This window comes from Accipiter gentilis, chromosome 1, assembly GCF_929443795.1.
Source record: "Accipiter gentilis chromosome 1, bAccGen1.1, whole genome shotgun sequence".
NCBI lineage: Eukaryota > Metazoa > Chordata > Aves > Accipitriformes > Accipitridae > Astur > Astur gentilis.
This window is the reverse complement of record NC_064880.1, coordinates 43,327,157-43,354,007: the sequence shown is the minus strand read 5'-3', so window position 1 is coordinate 43,354,007 and position 26,851 is coordinate 43,327,157. Positions and strand designations below refer to the sequence as shown.

The 26,851-nt window shown below is 39.7% G+C and overlaps 1 protein-coding gene across 9 annotated transcripts; it reads left to right on the top strand.

Moving 5' to 3' along the window:
- Positions 1 to 420: 420 nt before the first annotated feature.
- Positions 421 to 26,256, top strand: CCDC14 (coiled-coil domain containing 14). Of its 9 annotated transcripts, XR_007506457.1 has the most exons (18): positions 421 to 499; positions 1,179 to 1,234; positions 1,704 to 1,779; positions 2,453 to 2,525; positions 2,625 to 2,765; positions 3,858 to 4,097; positions 4,188 to 4,282; positions 5,279 to 5,855; positions 6,387 to 6,528; positions 7,154 to 7,233; positions 7,673 to 7,891; positions 7,977 to 8,109; positions 9,482 to 11,165; positions 13,514 to 13,674; positions 13,803 to 13,963; positions 22,597 to 22,731; positions 23,682 to 23,841; positions 25,717 to 26,256. XR_007506457.1 is itself a non-coding variant. In XM_049804075.1 (14 exons), the coding sequence occupies exons 1-14, from the start codon at positions 467 to 469 to the stop codon at positions 10,975 to 10,977; spliced, it is 2,622 nt and encodes an 873-aa protein (XP_049660032.1). In that variant the 5' UTR covers positions 421 to 466; the 3' UTR covers positions 10,978 to 11,408. The 9 variants fall into 9 exon arrangements, 4 of the variants coding, with proteins under 4 accessions (XP_049660032.1, XP_049660030.1, XP_049660020.1 ...); XR_007506463.1 differs by lacking the exon at positions 22,597 to 22,731; XR_007506469.1 differs by lacking the exon at positions 13,514 to 13,674 and having other exon boundaries at positions 9,482 to 11,161; positions 25,717 to 26,255.
- The last annotated feature ends 595 nt before the right edge of the window (positions 26,257 to 26,851 follow it).

Sequence of the window (26,851 nt, the reverse complement as noted above, 5' to 3'; positions counted from 1 at the left end):
CGGGAAGACCCAGCTACGTGAGGGGATTCTTTTTTTTTTTTTCTTATTAAGCTGAGAGGCAGGTGCCGAGGCTCCTCAGAGGGGACGAGGCGCGACCGCTGAGCCCCGAAGGGAGGGGGCGGCCCCTCACGCCCCAACGGCCACAACCGCCGACGGCCTCGCAGCCCGCCTCAGCCCCGCTCCTTCCCCCTTCTCTCCTCCGATTGGCTCCTCGGCGCCCATTCTCCACCAATCCCCGACCGCGCTCCGTAAGGCGGCTCCTTCCCCTTCCCGCGCCAGCCGCCGCCGGCGCGCCGCTAGGAGCCGCCGAGCGGGGGCGGGTTAGGGGGGAGTTAGCCCCTCCCCTCCGTCCGTCAGCCAAGCAGGCTCGGGATTGGTCGGCGCGAGGGGGCAGCGCTGGACGGGGGCTGGCCCCGCCCCCGCGTCCGCCGGGGCCGGGGCCGGGGCCGGGGCTGGGGCCAGGGCCATGGCCAGGCCGGGGGCTGCGCGGCCCTGCAAGGTGCGTGCGGAGCCGGGGTCCCGGGGGGAGCGGGGGCGTTCGGAGCCTCTCCGTGTCCGCGGTCGGGTCTCAGCCCTCTCGTCAGGTGCCTCCTTGGAGCCCTGACTTGCTCCGGTGGGGGGCGTCCCCGGCGAGTGGGGAGATCGGCGTAACGGCTCCTGAGGGGGAGTCGGGCCTTCCGGCGCTGAATGCCTTTGCTTGACGGGGCTTAGCCCAACCGCCCTTCCTCAGGGCTCGAAGGGTTTACCTGTGTCGGTAAAACAGCAGGCTTACTGTTCAAGGGTTCTGCCACCGCGGCGTAGCCGTGGTTTGTGCCGTGACCGTAGTTTATTCTTAAAATCCCCCGAAGTTCAGGTGTGTATTTATCGAGCTTGGTTTCCGTCTGGAACGTATGTTTGCGCGTCAGCCCTTGACCGCGTCATTAAGTGAATTGCTGTGTCTGTAGAGTAGTGCGGAAGTTCATGAAGCGCCATGCTGTAAAGGTATGGTCTGTGAAATGAAAACTACAAGATTCGGGCCCTGATGGCAGCGGTGGGCCCCGTCCTCGGGCTGAGAGCTGTAAGCTGCCTTTAACTGATCTGCCTCAGCAAAAGTTCTTGGAATTAGTGGGCAATGGTAGTCTTCAATTATGTTGTGGAAGTGCTTCATGAAAATCAACGTATATTTCTGTAATCGGCAGGTACTGTCTTCTGGAAGGCTAACAGGAGCCGCTAAATTAACAAGTGGAAGAAAACAGTAAGACCTTAATCATGAATACTATCTAAGATTGAGTGTACGTGTGAGTGTTTGGGAACCTTGTACTTGTCATACCTCACAAGTAGCCAAAAATTCTTTCTATATATCAGGAAACACTTTTAGCTGAAAGGCAGCACATCCAGGTTCTAAGCAGCCCATGAATAGACAGACACAAACTGAATAGAAATTTTGCCTGTAGAAATACAGGGTTGAGTCTCTCTGTGTGTTTTGCTAATAAAAGATTGAATTTGCATAGTTACTAGCCGTACATCAGACTTGAGTAAAGACTGAATAAGCTGTTAATATCTGCTAAAAATCTTTGTTGCAGCAATACAAAGTTTTCAGAAAGAGAAAGATATTTTGTTTCTTGATAAAATTAATTTAGTTTGCTATTACTGAATAAAAGTAAATTTTTGTACTTGGCTGCATGTCAAGGAGGTAGTATAAACAGTGAATCTGACTTTTTCAGGTTTGGCGTAAGAAAAGGATGTCATTCAGATGTGGAGTCTGGATACTCTCTCTATTCCACTGACTCTGACGATCAGGTAATTAAATGACTTTTTAATATAGTTACCTCTGTTATCTAAAGAGAAGGGAAATTCGAATACCTTGAATAATAGAAGAAAAACAGGTTAGTTTAGATACTACTGCATCTAGACTAGAATTAGCTCCTGCAAAGCTACCAAGAATGTCTGTACTGCATCTTGTAGATACATGCAAGTTGACTTTTGTGTACAGTGAGTTTGGCTCTGACAAATCTCAATAAGGCACAGGATACATTTTGCAAACACAACTGTGCTGTTGATGGACTAGAGTTGACCCTGGCAGAAGTATAGCCATATTTGTTAGGTTTTGTGCTGAAAAGAGTAAGTTGTATGGAGTCGGTGCTGCAGTGCTGTTTTCTGCGTAGTGCTGAGTTAAATTGGTTAACTATACATAGAAATAAGAATAAAAACCACACATAGGCAATTACCAAAACACAAAGTCCAGCAAATGGACACATGTACAAAAACAAAATTTAGGGTTTTTGCAAAGTTTGCGTGTTTGCAAAGCTTCATGTAATTACAAAGTAATACATGGAAAATGACATGTGTTGCTGGTTATCAGTTGTTCTTTTTCAGGTGACAGAGCGTGGAACACTCACCTCTAAAATAGTAGCTTGGTTTACTGGAAGAAAACAGTGATACTCATTTTCTGATTGCAGTATTCTTTGTGCAGGTTGATACTATTCATAATGGACTTGACCGTTGTGCAGCTTTACTGAAGAATATCTTACAAAGTGAGGCTACAGGTTGTACCTATTGAAAATTTAAGTTATGATTTTGGTTTTTTGTAAGACTGTTTTGATTTGTTTTGTTGACTAGTTTGGTTTTTTTCCAACTAATACTAGGAAGGGAGACTATCCATAAAAAACCTGGGAAAACAGCTTCTGTTAAAATTACTTCCAAGCCTTTGCTAACCAAAGGAAATACTTCCAAGAAGAAGGGGTTGAAAAAAAATATTACTCCTGCCCACGTCCGAAAAGAAATTGGTAAGCGGGCTTTCTTGGGCTTGCTTTTTTCTCAGCCAACATTGAGATGCCTCAACTTATTGAGATATAACAAGGCTTCAGGTAATTTTTGTTATAGGTTGATCCAGGGCTGGATCCACAAAAGGATGTAGACATTATTTATTGCCTTTTAGAAACCTTAAATGTTTACTAAACAGTTACTAAAATCCATAAATGTTTAAGCTTCATGTACAAGGAAGAATGTTGAGTGCATTTACAAGTACCAACATCAACAAGTTTAGCTGGTAGGAGGTGTGGAGGAGAATGATAATACCCATGCCCCATTTCTTTTGGACAGTGAAATTTTACAGTGCTTGGTCTCCATTTGGGATATACAGCTATAAACTGTCCTGGAGTTAGGTGTCCAGCCAGGCTTTTCTTAAATATCAGTTTCTGGAAACAGGAAAGTGTTGCAGTAAATAATAAGAACTCAAATGGTTTAGTGGCCAGAGCACTTGAATGGAAAGGTAGATGGAGTGCTGTAGGCTGAGTTGCTCTCAGTTGAAGTATTTCACTTTTTATTAGTGGAGAGAGGGATAAAGTCTCTCTCTACCCCGTTTCTTTTGTGTGATTTCTAATCTAGTAGACAGGTGGGCCTCTAGACTACGTGTGTAGCAGAGTGCTTATCTTTGTGAACTGTAGAAGGTGAGCACATAGCTGATATCTTCCCAGCGCTGTAAAAATACAGAGTTTTAATTATACCCAACATAAGAAAATTAGTTTTGGAGAGTGCTTTGGTATGGGTTATTCCGAGTGGTTTAAAAGCTTAGGAAGCAGCTAAGCAGAGATTTTAAGAATTGTGTTTTAGAACTGGCCTTCTGTAGGGTTAAATCTCTGTGCTTCCTTCAAGGACAGCTGTCTGTCCAACTGAGTTAGGTTGCTCTGTCTGGAAGAAAAAAATGATGGATTAATTTGCTAGTGAGTAAAAATCTGACTGGAATCCTAGGCTGCAGGGTCTTTTGGTTTTCTTTTTCAAAGGAACCTGCCAGAGTCTGCCTGACAACACAATGGGTTTGTGTAGATCGAGAAGACAGACAGCTTCAGCTGGGTCTTTTGTTCTTTCTTTCTCTATAGTGCCAATATCAAATAGAAAACTTGCCTCGTCCACCACACCTTCGACTGAGAAAGAACTTCCCAGTGCAGCACAAAATCAGATGGTTCAACCAATTCATGTGCCTTGCAGTCAACACTCTCCTGTGATGCATCAGAAACTGTGTGAGCATGTGCAAACTCAGATGTCTCTGATAACTGGCCAACCACCACAGAACAGTAACGAAATTCCTACTGTAACTCCTTTTCCTACCTCAAATCACGGTTAGTGGAACTATTAATGTAGAGCCTGGTATTTTACTGTATGAGTTTTGCCCAAAATTGCCCTGATCTATGAGTGTTGTTTTCTTTTAGGATGTCAAAATGTTACAGCTATTAATTATCGATTACCTACCTCCACATCAGCTTTGTCCCTGCAGCATTCAGCTAATCCCTTATCTACTCAGTCAGTAAGTAGAAGTATGATTCTGACTATTAATAAAGGTTTTTAATTAGCACTGCCTATTTATTTATGCATTTATTTAAGTGTTTAGGTTTTCTTGGGTTTATGTAATAATTTTCCTTAAAGAAAAAAATGTGCATATTTCAGCCTACAGTGATGAACAGAATAAATTATGAGAGTAAATACTGCTGTTTAAAATACAATTTATGTAGACACCAAAAAATGAAATTAGAGGCATTTTAACTGGCAGCTTATTTCTGTATGGTGAATACTGTAAAGGACAGCAAACGTGGAAGGTGCAGGAAATTACTGTTAATACTTACATTCTCAGTAATGCACATTAGGATCATTAACCAACTCCTGATAAAAGAAATCATATCTCATATGTAGCTTTTCCCTGCCCATGGTCAAGTTGATTATTTCTTCAGACACTGTGTATTATCTTAGAGCCATGTTTTAAAATACTGGTGTATTTCAGGGTGTAGAATAGAACTAATGGAGAGTTCCAACTGCCACCTTGGGAAATGTGGTAAAGGGCTTGCACCTTGAAACTGTAAGACTGTAGACTTACGTTCCATCTGCAGGCTAGTGCTGTGCTTGGCTTTTAAGAAATTAATCTACTTAAAATATTGAAAGGTAACAGTGTTGTCTTGTATTTCTTTCTTCCCTGTTCTGGTTTGATTCAAGGAATGAGCATTCATAATGCAAAAAAACAAAACCAAAACACTGCTGAGGTGTTTTCTTTACAGACAAGCTGAAAAAGAACTGTGCTTTAATGTTGCCAATAACATTTAAGATAAAGGTAATCTAAACCAGGTTTACATTTTAATTACTCCTTAATATACTGGAAAATTGTGCAATTAATGAGTTGTAGTTACTTTTACAATTTGCAAAGAATGATCAAGGCTACATTGAGTCAGACAAGGGTGGTGTTTTGGGGTTTTTTTAAGAATTAAAAAAAATCATGTTAACTTTTTGTTTAATATGAACATTCTTTATGCAGGATGTTCCTGTAGACAGTGGCAATGAATGTGTGCCAGAGATGGGAGGACCTGTGGTTTGCCCGGTGGTTTCTGCTGCTTCTACTACTGCTGCTCAAATACAGTCTGCCACTGCTCTTCCTAGTGTGATCCCTTGTATGGCGTCAGGTGCATCAAGTAACTCTACAGTGCCTACATTCATCCCATCACCTTCTGGCAGAGAGATGACCCCAAACCACGAGCAACAGATAAAAGAAGCAGATTTGATAAGATGCATACAAGCTCACCTGGCCCTGTTAAAATCACATGAAATAATGAATGGCAGGACTAAACAGAAGCGCCATCATCATTGTCCAACAAAACATAATGCTTCAAGTAACAAGGAGGAGGATACTTCTGAAGAACACAGTGAGGACATGGTTAATGAAGAAGACGAAGTGAATGTACTTGACATAGCCCCAGTGAGAGATACAAGCTATAAGACAAGTTTTGTGAAGAAAGTTCTAAAATCTAGAAAAGAAAGTCCAGAAGAAACAGCCCATAAAGTTAAGACTGTAAAATATCTTCTGGGAGAGCTTAGAGCACTGATAACAGATCAAGGTGAGGACATTTTCATAGTGCAGTAGAGTGATGACGTACAAATAACACAAGAGCCGCATTAAATGAGTGAGCACTTCAGTTTCTGGAAGTTTTATGTGTCAGATGATACGTGACATTTTAGAGTGGTTTTCCACAAATGTAATAGCTTCATGTTTTACTCTGGACAAGTATTAAATTATTTTTTGGAGTATTTTAATGTCATTGTAACAGCTAGGATAAAGAGCGTTCTCATTTCATGTAGTGTTTTCCCATGAGAAAGGGAGCAGCATAGACAGATTGCAACAGCAGTCCCACCAAGGTTGGTCAGAGAGATGGAGGGCTGTGATTTATCAGGAACCTAAAGCATAGTTTTCCTAGCCAAGCTTAAAAATATTTAATAAATAAATATAGTTAAAATAAAGATGAGGTTTTCTTGAAAAAAAGTAGATACTATTATATCACTTTGTAGATTGCTTAATCATGTGTAGAATCTTACTGTTATATTACAAGTTTATATGTTTATGGAGTCTTTTTTACCCTCACCTCTTGCAGGTGATTCGGAAATGTTAAGGTTGATGAGTGAAATAGAAGACTGCATATCATTGCTCCCAGCCGTAGTGGGAAGTACAAATATACAAGCTGAAATAGCACTAGCTTTACAGCCTCTCAGAAGTGAAAATGCCCAGCTGCGTAGGTGAGTAACTCATCAGTGATTCTGTATTTACTGCAGATGCGCCTAAAGCATCATTAACTGGTCTGTTCTAAATAGCATGTTTTGTCATTGCTATGGTGTGTTACGGCCCTTTCATTCTTGTCTGCACAGTATTTATACATTAGAAACTGTATTGGTAAGGCTGTATAGTTTAAAAATAAATAATTAACACATAGCAAGACTTCGGTTAATACTGATATTTTAGTAGCATCAGTTACATTGTGATTGGGCCTTTGTCTAGGTGGGATCAAGGTATCATTCTCTCTGAAAACTGCAGTATCAGAACAGTTACCCTGCTTATATTCCTTTTGTAGTGTATTCTCAAATGCGAAAATGTCTCTCATTTCGTGGGAGCTCTCAAATATGTAACTGGGTAGCACTTCAAAACAGAGGGAAAGATATTTACCAGAACTTACAAAGGGTCTTTTGCATTGAAGAAATATAGGAATCTAAGAAAAATGTGTTATTAAAACTTTTTTGTATTTTTGAAACATTCTGTGACATTTAATTCTCAGTAGCAACTTATTACCAAACTAATTTAAAATGCAGTTGTTTTGAACTTATTCTGAGCTTTCTGAATTTGTGCTTTTTCACAATTCACATTTAGGAGACTAAGAATATTAAACCAGCAACTCGGGGAACAAGAAAGAAGTGAGAAGACATCTGGACAGAGCTGCAGCTATGAATGTAAAGTACTAATAGAGAATGATGCTTGCTAGGGTCGGTTTTATTAAAGCTTTATTTAAACAGATACAAACATATAAATATATAGATATATAAATAAAAAATAGCAGTATGTATTGTGGCCTTTAGTGGCAACTGAACTAAGTGTTGTGGGTCTAATCATGCAACTGCAGTTGCATGGATTCTTGTGCCTGTTTAGACTCCACATAGCAAGACTCAGCTCTTCAGCTGCCGAGCAGATTATTTTTCCTTATGTGCCTTTTAAAATGAAGATGACAGATTATTAAGAAGAAAGCTTGAGTTTTGTCTTGCTGCTTCAAAAACCCCTTCTTGGTAATATTAATTTTGCTTACAGATAGATTATTTAAAAACTTAGTTTGAATTAGAAGTTCAAACTGTACCACATAAAACGCTTAAACCTTTTATGTTTTACTTTTGGTAGTGGTTTCTTTGCAGTCCTTGAATATGATGCTCCAGAGTCAATTGAAAGAATCACTGAAAGGCCTTGAGTCACTGCAGGCTAAAAATGAAGAACTGATTAAAATAATAGAAAGTCAGAAAGAAGAAAATAAACATCTTGCAAAATATATTCAAGATAAAGAAGAAGAATTACTTGAAAACAAACAGCATTATGACATTCATTCCACCAAGCTCAAGATTGGTATGTGTTTTGCATTTGTTTATTCTTCATTTTGTGTTGTAAAACTTGAAAGAAATAATTAGGTAAATTCTTTTGGGCATTTTAGAAGTGGAAGAGGCATTAGCAAACATGAAGAGCCTTCAGTTTAAGCTGGAGGCTTCAGAGAAAGAAAATAAGATCTTGGGCATAACGTTACGTCAGCGTGATGCAGAAGTCAACAGACTGCGTGAATTAACCAGGTACTATTGGCTAAGCTATTTTTTTGCCTATAGATGTCACCTTTTTTTTTTTTTTTTTTTTTTCCTCCATGCTTTGGATTATTGTAATCTTAGTATCTGGGTAGTAGGAGGTCACGTAGGCTAAAACTTCTCTTTGTAGTTACTTTTACTGCAATGGTGCTATAATTTTGTTAAAACACAGTTGTCATGCTCCATGACTTGAGTTCTGTTGTAAAGTAAAATGCTATCTGCCATAACTTGTGTGAAGTTTTAACTCTTAATAGCAGACCTGCCAACAAGGAACTCCATGGAAAGTGCATGGACCTGAAAACCTATTGACATTTCCCTTGAACCTGTAGAATTTGGAAACTAACTCTTAAACTGAATTAAGGAGGGAAATTTTCTTTCTTTTTTTCTTTCTTTACACTGGTTCAGAAATTGGTCTGTTCTGAGAACTCACAGAAAGATCCGTCTTCAGAACCCACAACAAACTCTTCCTGTGGGAAAGAGCAGTCCTTTCTTTAACTGTACACACATTTGAAGTAGATTATGCGCAGGTATTAATTATGGATAAAGGTGGGAGTTCTTGGATCACTGAGTGAAGGTGGTGTTAATCACAGTTTTTTAGAACTGTTACTGTGAATTTATTTCATCATGGACTTCTATTCTGAATATAGTGGCAAGCTGGGAGACTTCAATAGCTTTTTGCACTTGCAAAGTGGTATGTACATAAAATTTGTTGGGACATGATGTGCACAGGAAGTTAAACTGTTGTCTGTCTTGTTTATAGTTGATACAGATTGGAATGGCAGAATATTTTTAATCAACACTCCACATTCTTTAGTAGAAGTTTAGACGTTACACACTTCTGTGACTACTATACTGACCACCAGGTGGTAGTATAATGATGTCTTATTACATGTGTATATGTATATGCTATATACGTAAGCATTTAAGCATTCATTTATTTTGATGTACAAAGCAGAAAATGAGAATTATTTCTTCTGTTATAATCTTTTATTTAGATGCAATAGGAGAAAATTCATTAAAAATTTCTCACTGATTTTGGTAACTTTCTATATGCTTTTTAACAGTTTCTTGACATCAGTTTATTTCATATTGTAGTACTCAAAGCAAGCAAATCAGGAATAATCTCGAGAACTTCATTGGGTTGTGGTGTTTTAGTTACTTTATAAGCACATTGAGCTGAGCTGAAGAAAGAAATTTAAGAAACTTGGAATTGGTTCACATACTACATTTTATGACAACATGTAGAAAGAATTGCAACTTTGCCGCAGTCTGATAAATCTAATGTTTTGGTATTACATAAACATTTTAAACTATTTTTTTAATGACTATTTTTAAATCTGATTAATTGATCTTGTCTTAACAGAAACCTGCAGGGCAGTATGGCCAAGCTTCTGTCTGACCTCACAGTAGACAACGTTAGACGCAAACCTGAAAAAGGTCTCTCGAAGGCTCTTTTGGAAGACCATGAAAAGCAGATGCAACCTGATCTGTTTCCTGGGAGTACTTCAGTAATGACTTACCTTAAAAAATTAGAAATGGATCATATTTTGACAGATGCAGAACTTCACTTCTCAAATAAAAATGGAGAATTAGAAATGCAAAATCTAGCCTATGAGAAGTTTGGTGCTGAAGGAAGTAAAATAAACAGTACATTCTCAGATGGAACATCAGCTCCCAGAATACTACTAACCTCACTGAAGCAAGACACAGAAACAGTTAGTGATTCTGGGACTTTACTAGATGACCAAAACAAGTTGGATGAGACTGTTTATATTCCATTGACTAGCAATGCCTCTAAAAAACAGCAGCCAATCTCTGAAAGAACTGGCGTGCTACCCCAAAGTAGAGGGGCTTATAAGATGTTGGACTACCACTGTGACCTCTCAAACTCTGTGCAGCAGAATGGATGTGAGATATCAAAGGATTTAGCTCTTGTGGATAAATTAAGTGCTGGGTACAATGTGAAAAAGACTATGGAAAACATGCCTGAAGTTACAGGGGATGAAGTAAAGCCGGAAGGAGACAAAGTCCAAATGAGGCCAAAAGGCACTCCAAGTGGAGCTGCAAAAGACTTCACAGATAAATCAGACCAACCTCAGCCTGGTACATACCCTCGCATGCCGATGCTATTTCCAAAAGAGATTTCTCAGAAAAAAGGCAGTGAAATAGCTGATTTTAGTTCCATTTCATTTGATGATATATCAGGAAAGTCTGAGTGGAGTGCATCCTCTCTCTCAACATTTACTTCTCGAGATGAAGAGGACTTTAAGAATAGCTTAGCAGCCTTGGATGCCAACATAGCTAGGTTACAAAGAACTCTGCAAAGTAGCATTATGAAACAATGAGGAAACAAAATGGGGTGCACTTGTTTGGATTATTTAGATTTTTCTGAAATATATTAATAAGTATGGTAATGATACAAATACTTGTATTTTTTGGTATGAAATTACTTGTTCCTAGCTGTTTAAATTATGATGGGATTTGTTCCTCATTAAGCTGTGGTGCTGCTTCCCCTGTTGTGTACAACTTGAAATAACTGGTATAAATGCCTTTTTTTTTTAAATTATGATTTAGGTTTATACTTTTTAATTGCAAAATTAATTCTTAGAACAGCACTTGATAACTATTTAAGAAACCGGTGTGCTGTTGTCAATACAGTTTTTCTATTAAATGATAAAGTACACATGCATGCTTTTTCTGCATGCTTTTTCTAAGTAGTAAGAACAGCATTGAGAGATGCATTCGAAGTCAGTTATAGATGTGATAAAGAGAAATTTTTATTTCATGATAATTTGACTGTTATAAAATTGGATGCATAGTCATTTTCCTTGGTTATGACCAGGTGTTTCAAGAAACTAGCTCCTGGTTCTGGTTCACCATGAATGCGTGCAAACAGTAGTGTCAACATCAAAGAAACAGGTGAAGAGGACTGCTTATTCAGCTGCATTGCTTCTTAATCCAAGTTGGGTTTAATCAAGAAGTGGGAATTTAACTGATGAAAGTGGAGCTGCCTTGAACATAAAAAGTGTTCTGCCTTGACTGGGTAGGTCTCTTCAAGTTGTTTTGTTGTTTGGGGGTTTGTTTTTTTTTAAAAGAGGAACTTAAGTGCAGAAGGCTAAATTAAACTTCCTTATTTACTCTTCCCGCCCCCCCCCCCCCGCCCAAGGAACAATTGCAAGGTACCATACCTGGGTAAGAGGCTCCGCAGAGGCCAGGGAAGAGCTAGCTACAGAGCAGCTCTGCAGGAAAGTTGAGAGTTACAATTGCTAAGTCAGGATCATGCTGTTCCCCCCCCCAAAAAAATGCAGCCATCATATAGGATTTGCAGTGTATGGTAAATCCTATAAAATTAAGTAATCCTTTTTTTGCTCATCACTGGTAAAACTCAAATTTTCAGTTTTGAGCATTGTACTTGAAGAAAGAAGTTGATTAAGTGGAGATTCCAGATGAAGGCAAGAAAAGATCCATCAAAGTTCTGTTCTTTTCTACAATTCTGTTTTAGGTCACAGTTTTTTACAAATGTTTGATTTTATGTAAACTAAAAGAGAATGTAGTACCAGTGGATAAATGCAGGACAGACTGATGCCGAGAAAGAGAAGCAGTAAAAGGCTTCAGCTGACACAAAGGAGACAAATTGTTGAGGTGTCAAACATCTATTGGGCATAAATATAGAGTCTGGACTGAATCGCCCAAACTGGCTCTCACAGGAATGGGAGTGGAGGGGGGGAGTGATTCCAGTCCGTTGTTTTCCTTGACAGGACTTTCCAGATCTCAATGTCAAGAATACAAGTCATGCAAGTTCTTAAGTTACAGGTATGAGAAGGTAGTGTTACTGCTACCGTTCTGTTCCTCTTACACCCTTAGCAGTGCTTGAATGCTGTTTTTCATGACTCATGGTTTTTCAGAGAAGTATCTTTGGAAAGGGAGCAGTAGTATAAGGACCTGAATTCAAGACTGCTTTTTCTACAGTGTTGCTTTTTGCATTATTTTTTTTTTTTTCCTCTCCTAGAAAACATTACTGTGCTTCCTGGTCCTGGCCTTTTCTTTTATGTTACCATGTAGGACAAAAGTCTCAAGTTTTACCACTTTGAAGAATTTTATTTTATTTCCATGGTTAGTTGCTTGAATGAACATGTTTTAAAGTTAGGGCACTATCCATACATTGTGCTGTGGAGCAGTTCTGTGATTATTTTAGTTACTGGTAACTGAGCAATAAAAAGGTATGAAGACAACACATACTACAGAAGATGCCAACTGGCACTCCTGCTTCAAAAAAGGAAAGTTAGACTAAATAGTGACTTCAGTGATTTAGAATGCTTTTAAGGCTTGGCCTGGATTTCTTACTACTCTCCACACTACTCATGCTCAGATTCAAAATAAGGTTGATGGTATGAAAGTGAACAGGTTTTAATTAAATATTTACAAGCAGGTTCAGTGGAGAAGCAAAGCAAGATTTAAATGATGATTATGGTGTGAGTTAAAGACAAGCTACAATAAATTCAAGTCTTTAAAACTCACGAGAAGGCTGAAAAAGATTGAAAGAATATTCATTAGTAGAAAAATTAATTCAGTTTTCTTATTGCAGCTAGGACTTACTCCATCTGAAGGAGAATATTTGTCCTGGCCAAAGCTGCATAAAGCAGCTGTGGTGTCAAGATGCCCAAGCATGTTCTTCTCGCATTGAGAGCGTTTACATTCATTTTTATCTCAATGGGGGAAGATGTTACACCATCTTACTTGTGTCCTGTTCATCATTACCAAGTTAGTTCTATCAAAGCGTGAGATGACTACTGGAAAACCTTTTTGGGGATAATGAGATATGAGCAGGTTTGTAATGTGTATCCTGCTCTTAGAAGGAGGAGAAGCTAAGAAGGAAGAAACAGGAGGAAGGAGTCTTCTTTAATACAGTTCTTTGTTTTGTACTCAGACATGCCAATCAGAGCTCTAGCAACTTTAAATGAAATAGAAAATTTCCCTTATATGGGCATTATGAAAGTGCAGTGTTGTGGAAGCAAAAGCCACCAAGATCAGGTATCTAAGTCTTTAAAAGGTGGGAAACGCTTCCAAGGATTCAACTCAAGACAAGGGCATTGAAACTGTGGAAGTCAGCATAACTCTAGTCTTCAGATATGCTCAGTAGAAGACAAATAATGGTAACATCTCTTACAAACTTGTTCTTTTAATGTGTTGTATGTAGTAAATAATCCCTACAAAAAATAAAGGAAATCCTAGAACTTGCACATTTTGTCACATACGTATTTGGACCACCCCAATTTGCGTAGTCTTGGAAGTACGTAGTAAATAAGATCCCAAGTAACTGAGTGGAAAGAAATATTTATCTTTGGTGCATAAAAAAGCTTACAAGTTATTTCTTATCCCTGTGGTAACAAGGTAGAAATCACTATGGACCAAAGACATCACCTTTGTCAACACCAGTGCTTGGAACATTGGGGTAGCTCATACTGCAGTATACACTGTTGCTCTTCACCAGTCAGGATATGACAAGTGCTTGTCATTGCATAAATTGGGAGTTACTAGGATTCATCCTTGTTACAAGTAAGTAGACCTTAGGCCTGTGTCTTTCAAAGACTGAGATACATTCCTCTCCATAGTACTTTTAAGAACTTTTCAACTGATTGAGCTACCTGGCTAGATTCTAACACCAAACTTTGTTTCTCCACCAGCCCTGGTTACACTTGCAAAAACCGTAACTTTCTGTTTGGAAGCAGGACAGAATTTTACCTGTGTAAATCCAGCATTCATGCCAACCACTCCAGTAACAGCAATACAATCTTCCTTTGACTTCTGGTTTTGGACACATCGCTACAAGGGACAGTCATGACAGGTAGAGGAGTCAAAGTGTATTTGCGACAGAATTCAAGCTCCATTTCTATTCCAGGTTTGTTAAGGATACTTTAGGATAGCTTGGAAGGGGCGAGAGAATACAGTAATGAATTGGGCCACAGTGTCAACTATGCAAGTCATTTTTGTGTTGCATATGGAATTTTGCTGTTGTTTCCAAGGAAAAAAAAAAGGTAGTATTTAAATTCAGGTAGATACATTGTCTCAGAAGAGCATGGACCTTACTCAGAGCTGAAGGATCAGACAAAGAGCAACCAGCTGTGGTGCTTCAGCTTCTGTAGCCAGGAGGTGATGTTTGAATGAGCAAGGTTAACAGCAGCATAAACAGCTATGAGATATGAGAGAGTTCAAAAAGGAACCATCTCCATGTCCAAAGGCCTGTTCTTCCACACCTGCTGTTTCACTGTGATCATGGAAAAAACAGCTTAAGATTTTCTTCCAGTGTATTGGAAGTAGTTATAAAATAAGTTATAGTATATTTTCAGTATTTACAAGGATTTACAATTGAACCTTATGATGCCAAGTTGAGAAAAGTCCAACTAGTTGGGCTGAGGAGTTTTTATCACAGGTAGCTATCTGATCATGCAGCCGAACAGCTATTCAGCAGAACTTTCCAGCTTGGCCAGCAAAGCTGGTTTCAGGTTCTGTCCATCATGGTATCAGCCTCCACATAAAAGGGATATATGAAATGTGTGTATTCAGGATGAAATCTTTGTTCTGTCTTCAGTAATAGCTGCTTTGAAACGTGTCTCCTGTTCCAAGGATTAATTTACAAGGAACAGCTCAGCAGCTGCAACTTCAGTGATCATATAGCCTCCTGTAGATTTTTCTTGTAGCCACAGAGAGAAGATACAGGAGTTTCATTTTTACAAACCATGTTCTGTGAAGTTGACATCTGTGCTTTCTGGTGATGTGGAAAGGAAAGGAACTCTTAAAATATGTTTTGTCAACCTCTTAACAGTCATTTTCCTTTTATGAACCCTTTTTCTTATGGAAAAGGGAAAAGATTGGGCAATACCCTGGAATCCAGGATACCTGAGTTTAACCCATATATAAGTCCCTGCTCTGACTTATTGAGCAATGAGTGTCTATAGTACAGTGCCTCATTCAAAGAACTGGAGAATGGTGATAGCTCCCTGCAGACACAAAAGATTGCTGCCTTACTACTGTGTCCAAGTCGATCAAAGACTTCATAAGGGACACAGATGCCTTACATGCTGCAGTGAAGCCAGTGCTGCATCTGCGTGTGTAAATGAGCTACCTGGGACACCACTAGTGGTCAAGTGGCAACATCATTCAACTCTGTATGGAAGAAAGGTTTTACAGCTCACAGTGCATTTTGCAAAGTAGCAGTGATTGCTGCTGGTACCTCAAGTATCTTTCTTAAGTCACTGAATTATGCAGGCATCCTTAACAAGGGTGAATTTTTTTTCCTTAGAAGGGAAACAAACATTTCCCTGGTTAGAATCTGACTGGTTAAATCAGAGAAACAGATTAAGGAAAAAAAAAAAAATTCATAGGTTTAGTCACTTCAATAATCTCCCCAAATAAGGCAGAGGATTATTCAAGTTTGAATAGGCCAGCCAGGACAGGTCTGCACACCTACCACCACACCAGAACCAGAACCTACAAGAAGAGTTGAGAATGTCAAGTCAGCTTTGGGGTATTAAAGTGGGTATGACAGACAATTCAGTCCAAACACAGATTTAGCTCTAAACGATCCTAGTTAGATCAGACTACCCACATTAATGACCTGCTTCTGATTAAGCTCAGGCAGGCCATCTCGAGTGGTTCTTGATCAAGATTAATGCAAATTGTTCTAGAGATTAGTGTCCATCTTCCCCAAAATTCAGGGAATCCCTTCAGTAATTTCTTTGCACGATGAAATCCTAGAGTCAATTTTCCTTCAGCCAGATTCAAGGATATTCAGTAGTCTTTTTGTGACTGAGTCAGGGATTTTGCCTGCAGAGCCTTTGGTACAGGGGAGTCTAACAAATAGCAGATGAGGTCTTATTGCTGAGCTTACTTTAGCCTACCCGTTTTGAAGGTGAAATCAAGAGTGACAGTAGCTTCCATGACTGTTCTTATGATTTGAGCTGTAACTGGACAGGAGCCTGAACAGAACAACCTGTCCTTTCCCCCAGCCTTCAATTAGTATTATGTTTGATCAGGTCTCTCTTCACCATAAGAATAGGTTATGTGTTTGGGTTTTTTTTAAAGTTGCACACTTGTGCATATATGATAGATGCACACACAGTGCATAAGCTGAGAAATCTTTTTGGTGGAGAAGAAAGTAGTTTTCTCAGGTTTTAGTCTCCAGATTTCTCTTAATCTGTGAAAATGGACTGTTTCTGCAATCTTTAACAGTCTTTGTAAGTGTATTCACCTTAGCTCTTTTCATGTGTTACTGCTGCGTCAGCAAGGGAAGGGTACTTCTCTGTAAGCAGTCCACACCTTCAGTTATTGGCAATCCCCTGTTATACTTATCAAGAGTCCTCAAAGGCTTCCCAGTAAACTATGGCACAGCTGTGAAGAGAGCTGCATTCATCAGATTATCTTTGTGCACATGTGGGTTAGTCGACCCCCATGGTCGTGCACTGCTTTCCCTTCCAATGCTTGACAGAAGTGCCACAGTTACATGGTGATGTGTCAGCTATGAACTTCAGATCTACACAGATGCTGTGGTTTTACTGAAATGTACCTTCAGTGAATGATTTCACGTGCTGTTTGAAGATGAAACACCAAGCTGAACTGAGAACCAAATGCTTTTGCAGACGTATTCTGTTTATCAGGACACAGAGTGGAGAGAATATTATTGCATAGGTTCTCCAGTTGTACTCTTAAATGTTTGTCCTGGCCACACACAAGACTTCAGTCACAGTGCACAGCCAGGCAACAACCCCCAGTCATGAAGTGACACCCATAGTCTTGCAAGTTCACCAGCAATGACACATGTTGAAAATCTCTTTTTTGCACGCACGTGAACATCCATTACTGAAGTTTTTACACTGTGCTCCACAGACAGTGTAAAAATGGTGCTTTACTGACTGGAAAAAGAGCAGCTTAAACTAGTTGAATTGTAGTGGCCATCTGCGCCACAGTTAACATTATGTGGTTTATAGGCCCTTTAAGCATTTGCATGTCTAAAGACTACTTAGAAGTATTATTTCTTTTAAGACTCCTGGTTTTGTCCAAGCCCATGATGAATTCTGGCTACTCCTCTGCTGCAATCATACAGCCAAAACATATATTTTCTTACTGCCTCCTCCCAGATTCTATTCTGTATTTAGAAGCTAGCAGTGATGGTTTTGGACTTGCAATTATGATATTAAGCTAAGTGTAAAATATTTTTCTTGGCATAATCTAGAATATAAATAGCTTTAACACCAGTTTCAGGTTCTCGTTATTCCCCTAGGGAATGCCAGTTCTCTTTCATAGTTAGTCTCAGAACTAAGATCATCCCAATATCACCCTTGCCCCAGTGCCCCCTTTCCAAGAAACACAAGCGAAGCACGGCCAAGAACTCTGCTCTGCCCCCCAAGACTTCAGACAGATAACACAGAATTATTGCTCTGTGCAGATGTTCCCATACGTTCCCTCAACCTTCCTCCCCCTTCCTTCCCAATCTGCAGAGATGCAGCAGTTCACCATGACACTGGGCTCTCTCCAGCACCAGCATTGTCTCCAGCCAAAGCTTGTGTTTCTGTTGAAAGGATTTTTCAGCATGGCATTTTTATGTCTCACACTGGTCCCTGGGCCAGGGCTTGAAATTTAAGGGCTACTGACTTTCACCTTCCCTCTGCAACACCAAGCACACAGGAATGTTGCCACCTAGTCCAGCTTTTAAATCGTGACCCTCTGTGCGAGCGAGTGGTGGAGCCTCCCTGTAAGTAATGAAGCTACAGTTTAAGTGATTGCTTTCATAGCAGCCATTGTCTAAGGAATGACAAGCTCAGATCAGATTTTAAAGTGAGTTCTTTCAAAAGCGCTTACTATTTTTATTTTAAAAAACTATTCAACATCAATCCAATTCGCTCACTGTAACATATGCTGAGCAAATACAGGCATTTACCTGTTCAAGTGTCCTAGTTCTTCCCAGGAGCATTCCTGAACAGGGTCCCACAACCACTGCTATGGTGTTAAGAAGCCTCTGAGCTGCCCCATCTCAAGCACTCATAAATGCCTCCCTTCCCTCTGCCAGCGTAGGCAGCAGTGCCAACTGCCATGTCAACCGAGACAACAGCCGGCAGCGTGCGGATGGACCGAGGAGTCACAGCCCAGCCCCATTCATTCACTGTGTTTGGTGAACGCACGCTAAACACTCCCTCGCCTGCGATCGCTGTCTTTACTCCACTCTTGTCTCTGCCATCTCATAGCCCGACCCTCATCCTTACAAAAGGGCTGAGATCCTCCCCGGAGAGAGCACTGCTTTGAGAGCCAGGCTCCGAGCGCGTTCGCTCTGCTGTAGCAGAGCCTCTCTCCTCGCAGTTGGCTGTGGAAACGAGCAGGAATCATCACCACAAACCCGCCGAGGAGCCTCAGACACTGCTCATGCAGACTGTCTCAGGCCATGTACGGAAGAGCTGCTATTGTTAGTGCCACTCAGGAAATATTCTAGGGAGTGTGTAATTGTTTACGCTCAGATTCTTTTATCAACACTTAATTAACTGCAGTTACAACACATGTTCACCATTAATATTTTAAATTACTGAGATGTTTTTTAAATCTATTCTCTCGGCCTTCATAGAAGCTTCCACCAAAGGTTCCAAAAGTGATAGGACGTAGTTCTGTGCTTGCAGTACTAGCCCCTTCTTGCTTAAGGGTCTTCAAGTATGATCTTGCTACGTTTGGTGCCCATGGCAGTACAAAAGGGACCATTTCTAAAAGTTATCTGATGCTGGTTCAATTTTCTTCCTTTGTAAAGAGCTCTGGGCATCTCTAAAACACTGTTTTACCCAGCTACAAGAAAAGATGTTGTCATCCAGCCATGCTGCAGAAAGTGGTTACTTCGGATTTGGCCGCATCTTCCAAATACACTGTTTCATCAGTCATTTCATCCCACAGAAGCCACAATGAGAAACATTTTGCTTCTAAAATCCAGAGACCACTTCTGAAAGTCTAGAAATTTTCCCCTAGTTGGCTTCTTCAGCTGGATCCCCTCTGCTGAAGTAACTGAGCAGCAGCTTCTTCACCTTTTAAATAGGAACATACCTAGCCTAAATGTACTGAAAGACTAGTTTTCCTTTTACAGAGACCTGGGAGGCCTGCAAATGAAAGTCATTTTGCAGTGCCTGGGTTTTGTTGAAAAATCGGTCAGGGCTCCAAAAATTAGTGAAAAAAAACCCCTTCTCCTTTTGAAGATTACTTTACAGGCTTGCAAGAAGATTCATTACTTGGGTCACAAGGCTTGAAGTTGATCATTCTCAGCTTATGCTCTAGACAGTCTGGCTGTGTAGTACGCCTAGTCATTAAAGATTTCATATTTGTGGTTTTGCAAGATTTTAAAGGAGTTATTTTGACAGTTTAAGGGGACATTAACTGGTCTTGTTGTTTCCATCCACCTCTTGCAAATATTGACAATTACATCAAGATTACAATTAATGCATTCCTTCTGTGCATTATTGCACTTAGAGATCAAATCTGGAAACATCATTCCATTAACATTGACAAGACTGTGCATTTTTTTTCTGGAGTAGTTGTGCATTTCTTGGTCTAATCTTTGTGGCTTTATGCTTATATATTAAAGCCTCTCCCTTTCCTTCCTGCCATAATTCTCTCCTTGCAAGTATCATGTTGTGTGTGGTTCTGCTCCCATCTTCCTTCCAATGCAGCCCTTATTGGGATAAGAGTCTTCCTCGGTTACCCACTGGAGGAAACAAATTCTTACCATAATAGCATCTGAATGTCTGTGGGTAGTTCATTATAAATCATGGCTCTAACTTCCAGGGACACTCTATTTCCAAGCCAAGTTCCCCAAAGAATGCGCATAAAAGTTTGTGTGCTTGAGATCAGTGTAAGTATCTGGGCTCCAAGCCTGTGAAGGCACTCTGCATCTCAGGTTTAGGATCAGGACCTCTGTTTGTTAGATTATTCAGTGCTTACACTATTTAATAGAGAAACTAATAGCTGAAGGGATGCTTCAACTGAGCTTGCAGTTATTCTGTTCTTCCTACTCCACCCATAATTGATAATAAATTGCAATATTCTTATGCTTCAGTCCCATTGTATTTACAGAAGGCTTCCATTGATCTAGAAAATACTAGGACTACTACTAGAGGGGCATCCAAATTTTAATGAAAAGTTATTTCTTCCACAGGCAGGAAAGGACTTAAAGGGTCGTCCCAGAATAGTTAAGGAGAAAATTTAACTCCATACTCTTTAGCTTCCTTTGCTGAGGGCAGCAAATATTTTATCTACAGATAGAGCACAGCTAGTGACAATCACCACATTGAAATCTGTGCAACCCTTATGTGTGCACTCTGTTGGTTAATTCAGAATCGCTATGTTATTCTTTTATCATCACTTCCCTTGAGGGATCAGTACCGAGATGACATCTCCTGATCCATTTCTTACCAGAGAGAGCTTGTACAGGAAAGGTTTACACAAATGAACAAAGATTTGAGACTTTGTGATAAATGCAGGTTTGCATGTCTGGTGCTTCTGGAACGAAGAAACTGTGCTAGTAAGAAATGTGTTCAAATCAGTCATTTATTACAACATTAAAGGGCTGCCTTTGCACAGCCATTCTGAATCTGCTTCCAGTCAGATCAAGGACTGATTTTTATTAGTGAAGCTACTCACAATCCAAAAAGATATGAAACTGAGGCATGGTTTTTAAATTAAAAAAAAAAAAGTCCTTCTTACCCTTTTCAGCCATAACCTGTACCTAGTAATAGAAAATCAGTTTTAAAGAAATACTGTAAAAATCATCCCAGCAATGTGGCATCACTACTACAAGCTAGAGAGCTTTATTTTGGGGTTTTGAAGATGAAAGCTTTGCTTTCCTGGCCACTCATTCTGTCTCTATGTAAAGACAAACACAAATCACTGCCTTAACCCTGATGACAGAGATAAGCTCTATACAAAGCTAAACACATTTTAACAATGAGAGCAAAATGAACAGTTTCCTCTTACACATTTCAAAACTAAGCCACAGAAATATATTACTCTACCTCTAAAGAGGCTTTAAACATAACGTAAGAGTATATACAACTCTTCACTAGAGTTATCATTACAGTATGTACTTTCAGTGAAGCAAAGGCTTTGGAGATTAAACAAAGACCTAAGAAACACAGAACAAGTAATTGAAAGAATGTTAAAATTGTCACCTGTAAGACAAGCCAAGAAAACATAAGCAAGATTTAGCTACAGCAACCGATTTCTGGACCCTATACCTTTATCTTTCTGGTAACCATTTGACCATCCCTACAAAAGAATAAACAAAAAGCATATAGTACCAACTTCATTTGGGTTTATGTGCTGGTTTTGGCTGGGATAGAGTTAATTTTCTTCATAGTGGCTAGTATGGGACTATGTTTTGGATTTGTGCTGGAAACAGTGTTGATAACGCAGGGATGTTTTAGCTATTGCTGAGCAGTGCTTACACAGAGCCAAGGGCTTTTCTGCTTCTCACCTCACCCCACCAGTGAGGAGGCTTGGGGGGGCACAAGGAGTTGGGAGGGGACACAGCCGGGACAGCTGACCCCAACTGACCCAAGGGATGTTCCAGACCATATGATGTCATGCTCAGCACATAAAGCTGGGGGAAGAAGGAAGGGGGGGATGTCCAGCGTGATGGCATTTTGTCTACCCAAGTAATTGTCACATGTGACGGAGCCCTGCTTTCGTGGAGGTGGCTGAACACCTGCCTGCCCATGGGAAGTGGTGAATGAATTCCTTGTTTTGTTTTGCTTCTGTGTGTGGCTTTTGCTTTGCCTATTAAGCTGTCTTTATCTCAATGTGCAAGCTTTTTCACTTTTACCCTTCCTGTTCTCTCCCCTATTCCAACCTGGGGGGGAAATGAGCTAGCGACTGTGCGGGGATTAGTTGCCAGCTGGCGTTAAACCACGACAGACAGTTCATTTGTTGAGACGGGTGTAAATCAAAACTCTTCCAGGTGTCCCTGCCCATGGCAGAGGGGTTGGAACTAGATGATTTTAAGGTCCCTTCCAACCCAAACCATTCTATGATTCTATGATTCCACTCCATCACATTCTGTTTTGGTTGGCAAATGCCAACGTAGCTATAGGGTCCCAGGAGTTAGCATTCAGGAACAGCTCGTGGTAGCTTTATATTACTTGTACTGAGGAGTTCCTTGAATATTCACACTTTTTCTAATTAGGCTGAGCAACGAATTATTGTTAAACTTCTTGCTAAACTCCAGTTTTCAGCAGGATTTTTTATAAGCATGTGATCGTATGGTTTGTCTGACAGTAGCACTCTGTCAGAAATCTTTTGAGCATCGGATGTACCAAACACATTTGTAGCAAATCATGCTTTTGTTCTATTTATTTTCTTTTCAACTAATTTATATGTTTTGGTGAAAGACAAGCTTAAAATATGCCCTAGACCTCTGGAGAAGGTGCAAGTTGGTGACTGTGATGGTTCTGGTCTCAGGAAAAATTCCCATGTAGAGCTGGAGCTGCCCTGGGAAAGGTCTTTCTCCTGCACCACTGAGTTCTAGTGCTGCACCTGCTGCCTGCATCTTTACATTTGATATGCAGTTTTCCTGAAGAGCCCAAAGCAAAGACTGTAAGTCTTGTAAGACATACATACAGTAAAAACTTAGTATGACTTAGTATGACTTTTGAAGCTTTGTAGCTCTCCCAGTACATTCTGACCATCTAAAAAGTCATTTAAGCATGAATGAATGCTCTAAAGATTGCAGGGTAAGATAGTACTGCTGTTCTTACTAGATATACATATCTAGGCATATCATCTCTTCCCTCAGTGCTTAAGGAAAGGGCTCGGGCCCAGCTTATTACAGTGACAGTGAATGGCAGTGAGAGTCAGGCTGGGACTAAAGACAGGTATGAGAGAGAGACAAAGTCAGATGAGATAGGGAGAAAAATTCTTCTGTAGATAAAGGAGGAAAAAACATTCTGCACAACCGACAGCAGCAGACAGCTGGCTGGTTAGGTCGACCATCTTTCCATTTCCAGGATGGTTGAGTCACTGAAACACCTGAGGGACAACTTCACAGTTACCATTTATATTCTATGACTTTCAGGCTTCTCCTCTGTAATTTTATTTTCAAAGAAATGTTGCTTAAAATGCCTTTATTTTCTGTTGAAGCATGCCTGGCCCCACGAAGGATTCCAATTAGCTCTAGCAGGCATGAGGTATGCTGTTTCTTTGGGAACATCAAATCTAATTAAAACAGTAGTGCAGATATAATGGCCTTGGGTGCCTGCAATCCAAGGCATATCTGGGATACTGGGAGACGGGATAATTTCTCATCAATTTGTAAAGGTCATTTTGGGGACTAGTGGCATCACCTTCCAAGACACAGAGAAGCCAGATGTTAATAATGCCCTCAAGCAAGGGATAGAAAGTGGAGAGATAACCAGTGACATCAGGAAGCCCTAGACTGTCATCATCTAACACTATTTAAATATTATTGTAAGTGACTTTTTGACTGCTCCAGTAGGCATAATTTACCCAAACTGTTGAGTAACTTACTCCCTTTGCTCCTGAGTCAGGTTCCAGCCCCTACACAATTTCCTCTGACACACTTTGAAGATGTCAGCCCCGGAGCGATGAATGAAGTGCCCAGACCTGAACACAGCGCTCCAGAGACAGCCATCCCAAGAGGCATGTAGGGAGCCAGCCCTCCCTTGGCAGCGACACCCTACCTGCACGGTTGGTACTTCTCCAGACTACTCCTTTTATTTTGCGTTTTTATTTTCTGTTGCCATGCCACATTGCTGTTCATGACATTCTTCAGAAAAACTTTTAAGCTTTTTTTTAACTAGTGGAGCTTCCCAAGCTCCTCTCTACCTCCTGACAAGATTATTTTCTCTTAGATATATTAATTTATATTTTCCAAACCTTTATTTTCCTTCTTTTATTGTTTTTTAGACATGCTTCTAATCACTTTGCAATAATTCCCAATGTACTGTAAATTTAACATTTCATTATTTTTCTGTTTTCTCTCCCCCTAAATATTTTTTTTAGAGTTAAGTTTGGCTCTGCATCACAGCATCTATGTTTCCTGTCTTTTAAAGAACTTTCAATCTGGCTATAGTGCTCCTATGCAACTAGTGGTAAATCCTGAAACATGAGTTTATATCCTGTATGCGCTCATATAATCTATAACAAAACTAGAGAAATTCTTAATACCTAAATAAGGAGCTAAGTGGGTTTGTTTTTTTAATTCTTTTAGCCTTTTGGCTTCAACAAAAAGAGACAGAGTGCTTTGGAAGCTGTTTATATTCTGTGATAGTAAGTGGTATTTCCTTCAGTTGTAAATACGTTGCCTTGAAGTTTCAGTTGGTATTCCATAGTCCTGTACTGGCAGGCAAGATAATGGGATGGCTTGACATGCTTTCTCTGGTACCATACATAATTGCACAATCCTACTGTCCCCTCTTAACTACCTCTGCTCTAGACTGCACACATGCACAGCCACATTAAAAGCAGATGATGTTACTTGCATAAAAATGCTAAAATTTGTTATTCAGCTTTACTGAAGCCAATTGAGTTCTGGACAAAGCTGATGCCTTGGATAAAGATTGTGTGTAAAGAGGAAATGGGCTTTCCAATAGCAGCTGTAGACCCTAAAAACTCAGGTAGAGATGTGTTAGCAACAGTCAATATGTTAGTACTTAGGCAGTTTTTAATATATAATGAAAGCATGGGGGGTTTTTTTGGTTAGCATGTGGTTTTAGATCTATTTGATTAATTGTTGTTTTCAACTTATCATTACACTTGCCTTAATGAGATTAACTTATTAAAAGCCATAGTTCCATGAATACACTAATTCATTCACATGCTCAGTTCTTTAGACGTATAAAAAATTAATTTGAAATGTTCTCAGAGAAAAAAAATCTATTGCACTAGAGAAACTGTTAAAGCTTTTATTACAAGATTTGTTGCAAATCATTTAGCACTTGAATGCCTCTAGTGATGAATAGGATTCCAATCTGAGTCTGTCTCTAGCTTATTCTGTTAATTAATTAAGGCCATTTTTCTGTTAAGTCAACATAATTATTCATATTGTTATGAGGCTAAAAGACTGCAAACTAGATTCTGTTTTAGAAGAAGAGGGATCTGTATAGAGAAAAAGATAGTGTAAATCTTATAGTCCTGAAAGTCTAGTACAAATAGGCAAAGAAAATGTGTAATTAATTATTGTTAGAACCTCCATTTAAAAGCAGGGAAGCTGAGATACAGAATTCTGTCCAAACCAAATTACATTGTAAGTCTGTAGTAAAGAAATTAAAATATTTCTTGAGCTGCATAGATGTGGTGAAAACATTTCACTTTGATGTGACTAGGCTACCTCTAATTTCCAATTTTCAGCTAACATGAGAGACATATTTATGTTACTAATGAACTTGTACTCCAGGATAAAAGCAATATGTGCAACATATAAACATGTCAAACAGTTCCAGTTGAAAATGAAACTGGCAGCAAAACATATAGGCTGAGGGGGTTTTTTCTGCAGTTTATTTTGGGGGTTGATTTTGGAGTCTTTTTTGGTTGTTTCTAACCCCAGCCTTTTGGATGTTTCAGGGTGAAATGAATGCAGTGTTTCAGCTGAAGTGAGCCTGTTTTCCAACTTTTATGTATTCAAAGACAGCCGGTAGGAAGCCTCTCTCTTTTTCATTAAGGGGTAAAATTGTAACTGATTTTTTTTAATGTCTACAAAAGCATTGGGAATTGGCAAGTCTGGAGACTGACACTTTCTTTTCACATATGGAAATGTCTGTTCCTCTTCTATGCTTCTCACCCCTATCTAGAAACTGTAGTTGGTCAGCAACGTTGTTCTTGCTATTGAAACACTCGTCATTTCTGAGAACGTGGCCTATCAGGGTGCTAAATCAACATTACTAGTGAGATAAGTAGTTTGAGCAATAATCTGATTTAAGAATAATTAAGATGTAGCAGAAATACTTCTAGATCTTAAAAAACCCCACACCCTGCTTTATAAAATTATCAAGGTACCTTTCAAGAGACACTTTCTGTATAGAAGTAGGTTACTGAGTGCGGGAGAAACACTGAATCTCATTTGTTCCAGCAAGCATACTGATCAACAGCCATACATTATCATAATTCATCTGGATCTCACACCTTTACTATTGTCTTATTTTGGGCCTGGTTTTAGTTCTTCATCTTTATGGTAGACATTTTGCAAGGCTCCAGTAGAAACATCCATCCTGATGAAATGACGCCAGAGGTCCAGGGATGTAAACAAGCTGCAGTCAGTACATATCTGAAAATTTGGGAAAAGCTTGAAAATAGTGTTCGTTGGAAGAGTCTGCTGGTTGCAATATTTCTGCTCCACTCCGCTCCACTCCTTTATTTCTGTAGTTTACCAAAAACATATTTAGCCCTTTGAGCTGTCACAGCCATCAATCTTCTAATACTTCAAGCTCATTCAAAAGAATTCTTTTTGAAAATAATAATCAGAGTTGGTATCTGCATTGCAATGACATCTTAGTCTGTTTTGGAGGTCAGAGCAGCAAACTAGCAGCCTTTTTCTGGATTAAGGCTTAGAAAGACCTCAGTCCTCTGCTTAATGACTAAATACTGCCTTAGTGCTAAAGGCAGTCACACACATATACATATCTATATTTACACATGTATGCATCTAGAGGCAAAAAAAAATCCTACAGCCACAGCATTGTTTTTAAAAGACTCTAATATT

Coding starts and splice junctions, on each gene's coding strand:
- CCDC14 (XM_049804063.1), top strand. CDS start 467: ATGGCCAGGCCGGGGGCTGCGCGGCCCTGCAAG. Junction 2,526..2,624: donor CTTACAAAGTGAGGCTACAG/GTTGTACCTATT, acceptor AACTAATACTAG/GAAGGGAGACTATCCATAAA. Junction 6,529..7,153: donor GAAAATGCCCAGCTGCGTAG/GTGAGTAACTCA, acceptor ATTCACATTTAG/GAGACTAAGAATATTAAACC.